The 13212-nt window shown below is 34.0% G+C and overlaps 1 protein-coding gene across 13 annotated transcripts in view; it reads left to right on the plus strand.

Moving 5' to 3' along the window:
* PPP3CB (protein phosphatase 3 catalytic subunit beta) overlaps window positions 1-13212 on the plus strand; it is a 70151-nt gene that overhangs the window by 28947 nt on the left and 27992 nt on the right. For 7 of the 13 annotated variants that reach the window (XR_003991661.1, XR_003991660.1, XR_003991662.1 and 4 more), the window contains exons 10-12: window positions 1772-1849; window positions 6422-6506; window positions 7399-7496. Coding sequence is in view for 8 of the 13 variants with exons in the window: in XM_030488175.1 (XP_030344035.1) it covers window positions 1772-1849; window positions 6422-6506; window positions 7399-7496 (261 nt within the window). In the remaining 5 variants the exon portion in view is untranslated. Of the gene's footprint in view, window positions 1-1771; window positions 1850-6421; window positions 6507-7398; window positions 7497-13020; window positions 13051-13212 lie in introns of all 13 variants that reach the window. The other 6 variants (XM_030488171.2, XM_030488177.1, XM_030488179.1 and 3 more) reach the window with 3 other exon arrangements.

Here is a 13212-nt window from a genome sequence, read left to right on the forward strand (position 1 = left end):
ATCCCATTGAGGATTATTCCATATTATTCTGTTATTTCCATAACAGAAATACACCCATTGAGGGTGTATACATGCATTGTTAAGTAGTACCTTTGAACTTTTGAATTAAAATATTATTAATCTTGTATAGTTATAGGTATAAACTATGTTGAGATATTCATGTAAAATTATAACTTTCCTATATAGTTATAACAGATTGACCTTCATTAAAGATAACTTTTTCAGTTATTATTTTTCTTGTATGAAAGATAATTTAGCATAGATTTTTTTTTTTTTTTTTTTAAATCCTTGTTTCCCCCCACCTCCTCCCTCCCTAGAGTTGATAACTCTGAATCTGGGACACTGGGGCTCCAAGTAGTTTTCAGTGAAAGCAGTGATATTGGAGGCTGTTTAAAATCCTCCATGACAGAAACTGCACTTTTTATAGAAGAGGTCTGGAAAGCTCTTTAAATTTCTTTGAAAAGTATTCTTGAGATGATATATTTACAGTCATATAAACCTAGGATTCTAGATTTTGTTTACATTGTCTTTAATAAGCAGTTTAACACAAATAATTTGGATACTTTTTAGTATGGTTAACCCACTCAACAGGTTATTTTATTTTTAAACAGAGGGACCTCACATTTGAAAGGAGATTTTTGTATGTATCTCATTTACCTGATGATGTAGTAGATAACATTTTCAAGAAGAAAGAGTTAATACTGTTTATTTTGCCTTTTTTTATGATGCTGGTAATGAGACACCCAAGTACTGTTAAATAAGTCGCTCATTGACTCACTGTATGCTTATGTTTGCTGGAATCATGGCCCTTGTAGTTTGCCTTTGGACAAGTACATGCTTTCACTTTTAATGAAGGATACAGTGTCAATATTGTCTGGTATGCATTGGACAGATCAAAATCAAATAATTTGGGGTTTGGGGTTTTTTTGTTTGCTGGCTTTTGTATTTAGTTATTTTTGGGGTTGGTTTGGGGTTTTTTTCGTTGAAGTGGGGAGTAACTCCCAAGAATGGAGAAGAATACCATAGCAGGTAACACAGGGAATGTATGAATTAGTAATGAATAAATGTAGACAGCAATTTACAGGCTTTTTAACCATCTGACTGAACTTCTGGAATAGGTTTATGAATAGGGGGAGGAGAAGTTTGGCTATTTTAAAAACGAGCCTGATATAAGTGGGAAAAGTTGAGTGGCAGAGTAGAGAGATTCCTGAAGAAAGAAAATGAAAGCTTTCTTGAGGCAAGCTTGTGTATCTACTATATCGATATTTTTAAAGGGAGTTTAAAAAAACATGTAATTTGCATCATATTTATGTCATAATATTTTTCTGCTTTGGTGCTTCTGCTACATGCCTGCAGGTGCCAGGAATGGAACAGCTTTTTTCATTTTGAGCCTAAATTTGAGCAGTCAAAATGTTTTCATATTTAAGTAAATTTTGTGTAAAATCTAGTTCAAATACTTATCCTAATGTAAAAATACTAATATACAAGAAGACATTCCTTATCTAAAAGAACTGCTTGTATGATAGGAGAGAAAGCTCTGCTGTGGTCTTTGATTAGTAGGTGGTATAATTTTTAGCTGATTTTTCTGAGCTTTTTTAATTCAGTGACAATTCACATCAAGAAAAACATTCTTGAAACCAGGTTATTGAGCAATAGCTATGGTGTGGAGAGTTCATTCGCTATCATTGCTGGTAACTAGTTATAGCTTGTATGCATGAAAATATGTGAAATTCTACAGGGAATGAATTAAGACTTTTTTTTTCCTATACAGTAACAGAAATGTTGGTGAATGTTTTGAGCATTTGCTCTGATGATGAACTGATGACAGAGGGAGAAGATCAATTTGACGGTAGGGGTTACTTTAAGACGTATAGATCTTTTTAATGGTAATAACTTGTGAAAGAGTAATTGGCTTAGGCTGGTGTAATACTACGTGAAATTTAAAGAAAATTGCCTTCAAATTTTTCTTTAGATAATGACATTTTGAGGGGCAGGGAAGGGAATTGTGGTTTTGTGCTTGTGATCAAGAAACACTAATGGTATTCTTTGCAAATATTCATATCTGATTTCTATTTAAAACTGAAACTTTTTGTAGAAAATTTTCAGAATTTCTCATTTTAAATTTGAAAAATACTAAACTTTGTAAATTCATTAGAATGAAGTTATTATGAGATGTTAAATTTCTTAATGCTTGCTCTTCAGTAGAGAGTTGTTGTGGGTAAAAGCCATATATAATATTTCTTATGGCGAAGTGGTATACAATAAGTGTGAGATACAAGTTTGAGTCTTAGTGTTTGAGTTTAAAGCATAAAAGTTAAAGGATGACCTGTATGCGTACATTGTATAATACGTATTTATTTAATGAATTATAACATTATCTTTTAAACTATTATACAGTAGGTTGTTAAGGAGATGTTTGCAACATGATGATTGAGAAGCAGCATTAACATGAAGACCTAACATATCACACTAGGTTTTGTTTTTTTTACAGTAGTGCTTAATGTCACACCTAAAAGGTTTTCAGACTTGCTTCCTTTTATCCAATAACAATTGATTTGGTGGATTATTTGATGATGGGGGAGGAGGAAGAAAAGTTTCAGCAGCCTTAGAGGAACACTAAAGGATCATTTATAAAGATATTAGAGACATGAACCCATTCTTAATGTTTGATAACTACTGTGTTCAAATTCAGTAGCAGAATAGTGTTGTGCTAAGCAGCTGTGTGTTTTAGGTTGGGGTGCATTGCTTATGAGCCACTCAAATTTTGCTGCCATTCAGAAATGTGAAAACTTAGAAATAGTCTCAAATGTGATCCTGAAAACAATTAATTTATGTTTTTCATTTGAGTAATCCTGCTAAACTGAGTGTAAAACAAGTATACCAAGTATTTGCAGGGTAGGGTTAGGTGGTATTCCGTGTTGTCCAGCATAATTGCAGTCATCAGTTGATTGCACATGCCCTGTCTGTAGAATGATAGTTGCAGTTTCCTAATTTGAATTATTTTATTCTTCTGTCTCTTTTAACAATTTCTTTGCTTGATGCATCTCTTAATGCCACCTAGGTACTGTCTACGCTTTATCTTTCTATGTGAATGGATTTTTTTTTTTAAACTGTTGACTTTCAAGCTTTCACTTGTTTATTGTCAAATTTTAAAACACACTCGACAATTCCACTTCTTGTTTGATGAATGCATTTTTAAGTGTTGCAATTTTCCACTTTATTTTTTCACATTTCTTCTCCATTCCTTCTTTATTACCACTGCCAAGTTGAATATTTTATTTGTCTCACTCACCTTTTTCTCCATCGTTCACTTCCTTTTTTTCTGGACTCTCCATCTGAAGAGCGACTCATATATGGCAATAAAAAAGGTACAGACCAGACAGAGTAGGAATGTTTTGAAATATGACTTCATAGAACATGGCAGTATAAGTATTAGTGCAAAAAATACCTTTCTGTCGAAAGACATATGTAGCCTTTATTATTATTACCCGTTTTAATGGGATGTTTATAAAAGCTTGTGTATTTTGCTATCAGAAGTCATATTCCAAGACATCTGTCTTTCTGTGCATGAATTTTTTTCCTCCTTTCTTCCATTCCTTTTTTTTTTTTTTTTTTTATAGAATTTCATTCTTTTACCTGTTTCTAAAATTTTCTCCTTGGTCCTGCATGTGTAGGGAGCGTTCAGTTGTCTGTCTTGCTCTTTAATACTTTTATCATGAGGATTTTTTTGAGGTTGTGCATGGAATGTGTTTATACAATGTTTCAAAGCCTGGTTTGTGTAGTATTTTTAGTTTCCTTCAACTGATATGTGAAAAAGTTACTTTTCGATTGTATGTACAATTTTGAAGATGGCTGGAAACAGAATGGTAAAAAGAAGCCTGCCATCTTAAATTTATGGTCTCTCACCTTTTTTCAGAAATCCCAGGGTAGATAATTCTGTGCAGAAAAATTCTTCTGATCATTACTTACCTAATAATAAATTTGCTCTCTGTTTAAATTTCTCACTTCCAGAGAATATTTCTAATGTTTGGGAATGCATTAAGATTACAGAGGTGTTTCAAAAGGTTATGAGTTCTTTAGAGCATAATAGTATAAGCATTTCAAATTTTTCTCTTGTGCAGGCATTGGGAATGGGGAATGGAAGAGTTCTTTTTCTTATCTCCTCTAATTTAGGGTATAATCAAGACATTCTTCAGCAAGCAGATGCCACCTTACAGTCTTCTCTGAACTAAACAGGATTCAGTGGCCACATTAGTGCAGAGCTGCAGCCTGAAGTAATACCCTTGGGCTTTTGGCTTGGCTATGGTACTTCTAGAGGGCTGTGGCAATGAAAGATCATGTTAAAACAAACCAAACAAAAAACCCCACCCCCAAACCAAACAAACACCAGAACTGCACAAACCCAGCCTTTCTTCTCTTAAGGCACAGGGACCTTGAGAGTTAGATACAGGCACTAGCACTGCCTAAAATCTTTTCAGCCTACATGTTACAGCTCTGCGTCATTCTAGCCCTCAAATAGGCATAGGTAAGAGGAAAACCGAGAGACTTTTAGGGAAAGATTGACGGTCCCTCATTTAGCCCTAGCCTTTTCAAAACTCCTAGGGAGTTCCCTTCTCATTCCAGATCCTCAAGCTTTTGTTTCATTGTGTTCAAAGAGAGAAAGTAAAAACTTTTAGACTTTAAAAATTAAAAGTTAAAATTTAAAATAAATTATTTTTAGTAAAAATTGAATGTTTCACCCTCACATAGTCAAAGATTTTCCTGAGCCTTCTGTGGTTTTTTGTGGTTTTTTGTTGGGTTTTTTGGGTTTGGTTCTTTGTTTGTTTTTAATTTTGTGTCTACAGTTTATTAAAGTTGTTCCATTGTTTAAAAAAACTTTACTCAGTAGTTCCTGGCTTTTTCATTTGGTTTAAATGGATTGGCAGATACTTGGCTTACCCCAAGATTCTTTCATTGTGTTCATTTGAAGGTTGTCTCTTGTTCCCTTTTTTCTTTGTCACTACTGTACATTTTCCTTCTTATGTGATTTTGTTGTTGTCGTTTGCCATTGCAGGCCTTCTCTTTTGTGTTTTACTTGGTTTTGTGTTCAGGGCAGGAAATCTGCCTGCTCTTGTGCAACAGAAAGCCTTGCGTTCTTGCAACTGTGGTTTAAGAAGGGTGACTGTTCATGCTAGAGTGTATGTACTCTCACATGGAAGCTAAGTACTAGTGAGCAGGGATATAAAAAGGCTTCTTTCACAGCTGCCTTTTCTGAATGCAAGTAGACAAGTTTGTGGACATGCAGCTTTCCTTTGCCCACTTTTGTGATCCTCTCTTCTACATTCTTACGTTCTTGCAAATTAGTTTTGCAACTTTCTAATGAGTGGAGTTGAAGAACAATGTTATATGGAAGATCTGGAATGCTTAACAGCTGTCTGAGTTTGCTCACTTTTGGTCCTAAGTTTGGTCACTTTGGTGGTTGAATTCAGAGTATGACTGAGTTAGTCTTGGTGTGATTAGTAATCTCCTTCCCCGATGGCTGAGGACAAGTAAGGAGTTTAGTTGTGGTATCTCCTCATCTGCCTTTCTTGTTTTAGTGGAATTGAGGAGTCAGGAAAAGGAGAGGAGGATGAGGGGAAGGATGACTTTTATGCATTGGAACAAACCAGCAACACTTAGTGTTGGAGAAAGGAGCTTCTGTTTTTATAATGTTTATACAATTTCTTTAAGGCAAGTAAAGGTGGCTCACCTTCCCAATCGCAAGCTGCCTTTCAGAATTTTGTCTTCACTTTTATCTATGACAAACGGTATCTCTCTGCTCTGTGGAATTTGCAGAATTTACTCCAGATCTTTGATATTTGTAATTTCTGGAAATGGTGCAGACCTAAGATGATACGGACATAGGCTTAGGTGGTAAGGGAGGTAACGCTGCAATTCTCTGTCATTTTGTTTTGTGGTGGTTTTTTGTGGGGATGACATAAAACCAAGCAAACAAACTAGTGTTTTTTCTTGGACAGTTGTGTAAGAATTAGCAACAAATCTTTGGGGTTTGTGGCTTTAATATCTCTTTGGCTTCTATATTAGGCTGCATGCCTAAATCTTGATATACACAGATGTCAGTGAAGAATTTCAAGTGTAAAATTTAGGCAAATGAGTTAATGATAGTTACTACACAGTCATAGTGGTAATACAGATGCTTGCTAGCTTTAGGAAATCACTGTAAACATTCTAAATTTTTGTGTGTGTTTTGTGGACACAAAAGTGGTAGTGGGTTTGGTGGCATTCTGAGTCCATAATTTTGTAACTGTGCCCTTAAGTGTTTGGGTACTGGCCTCCTGTGAAGAGCGCTGAACTTAAGCAGTTATATTGAAATTGATGCATTTTAAAATGGTGACCCTGTAAATACTCATGAGCTTGAGACTCTCTCTTATTCCATTGAAAGTAGGTACAGCTGCCGCACGGAAAGAAATAATCAGAAACAAAATTCGTGCAATTGGCAAGATGGCAAGAGTCTTCTCTGTTCTCAGGTACTTGCGTGACTTCTGCATTCCAAACCCCCCTCTTCCATATATTAGGAAAACATCTCTGCTCCAGGATAATAGATGCCAAATGTTTTTCAGGGAGATCAACTGTGCATCATAATCTTGTTTGGCATATTGATGCACCACATCGATGTTGGTATTTTTGGTTATAGAATATTTTTAAGTAATTGTTGAGACATATTTCAGGAAATCAGAGAACATGATCTTTAGTTTATAAGTTATTTGTCCAGCCATTGGCTATGGGTGTTGGAAAGAAAATACTGAAAAAAAAAAAGAGATTGAAATCAAGGGTGTAATGGAAGTGGTCAGGACTGGCTTGGAAAATTTCTGGCATACCAGAAAATTGAGGACTAGGGGCTTTTTGTTTCAGGTTTTTGTTTGTTGTTTTCAGGTTTTTAAAAAAACTTGTTTTCTTATACCTGTCATGATCATGAAATCTCTAGATCTAATTTACCCAAATGTACAGTTTTCCACAGAACATAGTTGTCCAAATAGGGGTAATTTTGTAAAGTTAGCATTTCCTGAAGCACAGAGGCTTTGAACAAAATTGTGGGTTGTTTCATGGCACTGAGATATGTTCAGCACCTCATGAGGCATTCAGTGCTAATTTCAAAGCTAATGAGCTTGCATGTGAATAATTGCTCAGAATGTGGTTCAGAAGTAATTACCATTTATAACTTGTAGGCAGAGGAAAGACTGGTGTGGAATAGAAATATTTTCCTCTTTCTAGTTGTTTGAATTTGAATTTACATTCACCCTTGACATGCATAAAGCACAGCAAAAATAGGCTTTCCCTCTCCTCATCCCTTATTTTACTTCAATACAAGTTTTCATGAGTGGGTATTTAAGGTTCTGTTATTGTTTTTTCTCACATCAGGGAGGAGAGTGAAAGTGTGCTGACACTCAAGGGTTTGACTCCCACTGGAATGTTACCTAGTGGAGTGTTGGCTGGAGGACGACAGACCCTGCAAAGTGGTAATGATGTTATGCAACTTGCTGTGCCTCAGATGGACTGGGGCACATCTCACTCTTTTGCTAACACTACACATAATGCATGCAGGGAATTTCTTATGCTTTTCAGTTCTTGTCTTAGCGGCTGATACAAGCATAGTGTTATGTGTTAATCAGGCAATGTGAAATGGATACTTAACCAGGGTATAAAACTAAGAGCAAATTAATTCAGCGGTGTCAGGCCACATTTTTCAGACTTTCAGCTTCCCTAGTTTGCAGTTTTTCAGGCGGCGCAGATGCCTGAAGTGAGGTGACTTTATTATATATCTGGTATTGAGGCGTTTGATCATTACAGATACAAAAATGGTAATGTAATTTTGCATCATTACATGTCTGCTTTCCATTAAAATGGTTTTATTATAGATGTGTTAGTATTTTCATTGACAATGTCAAATACTTGTTGATATTAATATGAACAAACAGCTACGGGCTGCAGAGTTCCATATTATACTCCATTGATAGATTTGAAATGTGCTACGTTTTGTACCCTGGTAATTAATGCCAAAGTTTGTTCTCTATGTTGTTTGTCAAATGTTCTATGTATAATTGACCTCCCTGAATTGTCCTTGTAACATGCTGTTTCCTTCCTCTGCAGATGTAGCTGCTTTCTTAGATCTGTCTGTCTCTCTCTAGGTATAGATGTATGTCTGTATAAGTGTTAAAATTAAACCACTATCCCAGACACTTGTCTGTCTCTTGATGTAGAAGCAATGTTGTAGCACCTTGTTTTTGAGGTTTGCTGCATTTGCTGCTGCACATTGTCTGTGCATTTTGAACAATAATGTACTTGAAAAATATCAGTAATTGTTATAAAATCAGTTGAGAATAAAGGGATTGAATTTAAAACTTGTAAATAAATCAAAATAAAAGGGTGTTATTAAGTGTGCATATATTTTTTTTTGCATGAAAATAAAAAGAACTCTATACAAAATATACCTGTAATCTGGCTCATTGAATATTTTGTAAAAGGTTTTTCTTCTTTTTTTTTTTTAGTTTGCTGAATTATTGGATCACATTTTTCACAGGGCCCATAAACGATTAACTAGACTCAGGGAGAATGCTGTGAGATTGTACCAAATGTATTAAAAGAATGAAGTCCATCTTTCTGTTCACAGTGGTGGATAACTAAAATATACCAGTCTGAAACTGGACTTCATATCTGCAGCACTCTTAACATAAATTGTTCAAAGGCTCTTTATTGGCCATCTTCTGACTTTACTAGAAAGTATTAGACTGTTGTATGGGACCACTGAATTTTATAACTATTGAAAGATTGTGATATATGAATACCACTTTTTACACAATCTGTTTTGCAAGAGTAGCTGCTTTTCTCATTTTGTGACTCAGGCTGTTTATTTGAATTTTTTAAATTTTCTGTGTAGTTTTTTTTAAAGCCTTTCACTACATTTTCTGTTAAACTACCAAAGCTGTTATTTTAATAGCTTTGAAACATGAATGTCACATTGAAAGTCATTTTTTTCAGTGGACATATAATGTCTACAAGTAAGTTTATATGTCCAGTGTATGTATGTGATTGTTTTGTGAGTGTCTATAATAAGAAATGGTGTATGTTTCCTAATCCATCCAACTATTCCAAAAACATATGTTCTAGTTTAAATTTCATTGTTTAATAAGATACTTTATTATGCTTAAAAAAATGAGTCTGCATTCCTCTCACTCATTTAACAGATTTTTATCCGTGTTGCATTATAAATATCAGAGAGGATCAAACTGACTAGAAAATTTTTTTAACATAAAATGTATGACTTTCTGTTATTGCTGAAAATGTGGGACATTTGGAAAGTATGCAAAATGTGTTTTGGATTTTTGTGGGTGTTTTTTTCTTGACTAGAACTTTTGATGGCAATATTCCTTGATGCACTTCATTAATATACCTCATTTGTTTTAGTTATGTTGAGTGTTCAAAATAACTTGTGCCAACTGTTCTCCCTAAACTGCAGTAACTTCTACTTACTGATGAGAATTTTATTGTTTCAGTCTTAAAGCAGTTTTCAAATTATTATGCTCAATGGCAAAGTTAGAGGTAAAAAATGAAATAATTCAATAATTAACACTTTTCTAAACCATTATAATATCAGTGAAGTCCTATTCTTGGCAAAAATATGGTTGCTGATAGGGCAGGATTTATTATTAAAAATATTTAATTACTATTTGAAGTATATTGTACTGTGTTGATCAGTATACTCTCAATAATTTAAACTAGTCTAGATTTGAGAAAAAGGAACATAGTATTTTTTTTATTCTAGTAATTATTTTGTTTGTTTGAAAATTCACAAAATTATCATGGGGTTCCAGGTTTCAATCTTACAAGTGCTTGTTTTTCAACGGCACATTGAGAAAAGGTGTAGTTGTGCTAGTTGCTATTAAATCTATAAGAAGCTTTGAAAGCTATAATAAATTGGAGTGTACCTCTAGAATTTTCTAGAGAGATGGGCTGATTTTTTTTTATCAGGGCAAATACATATATGCACACACACACATACATAGGTAAGTCACCACTAAGGCAATGCATATGCAATTTTTGCATATATGCCTGTTAGAATTCTTAATGTCAGTAACATATTCTATACTAGATCTTAGCAAATACCACCACTGTTTCAGGAATTTGTTCAGCCACACTTGCTATCTTTTGTGAGATACTCAGTGGCCATTCTCAAAGACGAGAAACTTTTTGGCATTCACATAATGCAGAGTAGGGCACCAAACACATGGGTCGGTCTGATGCAACGCCTTTATTGGCAATGCTTGAACAGATTCTTGCTGCAAAACAAAGCAGTCTGAGGGTGAAATACGAATTGAAACTCTAGTGAAAGAGTTAAAGACCAGTCAGTTTAAAAAAGATAGTTTTGGAAAAAAGGGCAAAACTACATCCTTTGGAAGAAGTCAATATATGATTTTTTAAACTTCAGAAATATGTGAATGTATTTTGGAAAAACAAATCATAGGTTATTTTTGGATAGCTTTAATGTGCTAGAATAAAAACAGACTTTGGGAAATTATGCCCTTTGTATGTTTCTAAGTTTTTTTTTTTAATGTAGATTTATGGTTTTTATTAATTATGTTACTTGCATAATAGTAGCTGAAATATTAAAAACCAAGTACTGTACGTAGTATTTCCTGGTGACTTATTCTGTGAGCTGAATCCAACAAAACTATTTTCCAAATTGAGTCAAGGTCTGTTAAAAAAACCCCAAATACCTAAAACCTTATTCAATAACCTACTAGACACAAGGCTAAAGGAAAAATTGTAATATTTCCATAGAAATCAGTTGAACTAGCCAAATACATCTTATCTTTCATTGCTGCCCTTGCTGTTAATCAGAGGGGCAGTAAGATAGCTTTTTGGGGGTTTATGTTGAAAGTTGGCAAGGGTATCAGATCTGCCCCTGTAGAAAGCAGGGAGAGCTGGAAGTGAGGATGGAAATGCCATTGAACCCTGTTGCTTAAAATTTGCTCTCAGTCAAGAATTTTTCTGAGCCAAGACATCAGTATTACCTGTTAGGTTAGCATAATACAGTATTTATTTGAGGTTTATCAGGGTTTACAACAAATACAGTTTTAATTCAGGTGTACCTGCAAAAGAGAATCCAACAAAATTCTTTTCCAAATTCAGTCTTTACAGTTTGGGGTTTTCTGAAGTGCTTGTATTTTCCAGTCAGTTTGTTCTTTTTTGTCAAGTTGAAAATTACCTTTTTCTTAACTGTGATGTATATTCCAAGATCTTTTTGGAATAATAGTACTACACATAGAATGAACTAGGAGTAAATCTTGAAATTTGTATTTATGACCAAGCTACATAATTTACAGAGATAAATCAGTATTCGTGATCTTTTCAGGAAAAGATTGAAAACAAAGACTTCACAGGTAACAGGAAATGGTGGAAAGAGGTGGTTTTTCTACATAGTTTTGTATTTGTATGGCAAATTAATTATAGTGTGAAAGTATGTATTTGGTGACTTTCTAAAATAATTCTTAACTAATTTATTTTTACAATATGAGAAGAATTCTTTCCCTTAAATGTAAATAAATAACCATCCATTGAAGAGACTTTTTGATTTAATTCTGGGGTTGCCCTTGTCTCTGTAGATTGAAGTGCAGGAAATCTGTTTTTTCGTTTCCCTACCATGGAATGGGCAGTATGTAAAAGTTAAAATGCTGCATTACCCTTAAGCATTTCACATTATTTTAGTAGCGCTTAATGCAAGTATCCAAATTTTTTTTTTTAAGAGTATCTCAGTGGAAATTATAATTTTATGCATCAGCGAGGTTAAGGCATAGTGTAGGCAATTGAAAGGTTGTGTCTGGGTTTTGTTGGATAGGAAATGAGAAATAATAAACTTAATTAACTTTAAAGCATTCTGATCTAATGCCATATTTTTTTTATATGGCTAGTTTCCCCAACATGTACTTGAATACTGTGCTATGATTTTTGTTGTTAATGGTATATATCAAGCACTACACAAGTAGATTTACCATTATGTATGCTATTTTTTGTTAATATTTATGAAATTATGGTATTAGAGGCATGGCACATAGCAGGGGAGGTAAAAAGTTGTTATCTTTATTGAAGCTTAGCGATAGTTCAGATTGTAGTTACAAATTGGTTTCTTTAGCAAGTCTGCCCTAATAGAAAGTTATTTTTATATCCTAATAACCTTATATTAAAGCTTTGACTTCTAGAGCTAAAACAAGTGGGAAAGATCTTACACCTAAGAAATTGCAGCAGATGTCATGGATATTTAGTTCAAAAAAACAACTAGTAAGCTGAATTTTTAATATTCACATTGATTCACCCACCAAGACTATGTTAAATCCAAACCTCTTCCTACTGTAGAATTTGTTGTTGATTCAACTAAACAATTGATGAGACTTTGTAAAGATTTGCTAGATTTGTCTTTCTTGGCTTAAATGTCATCGTTCAGTTCTCAGAGATATATGTTTTAACTTAAAATACAGTGAGAATTCAAAGTACTTGTTTAACTTCAGGGAGCTAAACATAAAGAGAAAAAGAATTTCTTATTATTAGATATTATTTTTATAGTACCCTTCCCGATAATTTAATGAAGTTCCCTAATGCATTTTAATCTTCATATTCTGTAGTCTCAAATAGAGTTTTAGTATTTTTAAATCTATACCACATCTTTAACCTCAGTTTAAATTTTCTGTTGCTGCCTCAAAGAAACCCAATCGAACCCACAAAACTTAGAGAAATGTACAGTTAATAACATCAATTAATTAGTGTTGCTCTGAGTTACTTTTAGTTGATAAACTGTATTAGTTAAAATTTAGAAGAAGGTTCACTTAAACTTAAAAACAACCCCCAAAACCTTAATTATCATTTTAACTAACTGTAATCTAATCTGGCGTAGCATACTATATTAAATTGATCATTGCCTTTTCTGCTATGCGATATTACACTCTTCATCTTTCTCATTCATTTTGCATGCATCTGCTCACTTCTGTACAGCCACTGTAGAGGCAATTGAGGCTGAAAAAGGTATGATCAGAGTCTTTGCCATTGGCAGAGATCTGTGGTGTCTGGGAGGGAATTCAAAAGTACTCTGTGTGGGTGTGTTTTACTTTCAACTTGCACAAGCAGAGATGAATCAACTGCATTGATTCATCCCTTTTACATGTAACATTCATTTCTGGCTTTAGG

This window comes from Strigops habroptila, chromosome 5 (assembly GCF_004027225.2).
Source record: "Strigops habroptila isolate Jane chromosome 5, bStrHab1.2.pri, whole genome shotgun sequence".
Lineage (NCBI taxonomy): Eukaryota > Metazoa > Chordata > Aves > Psittaciformes > Psittacidae > Strigops > Strigops habroptila.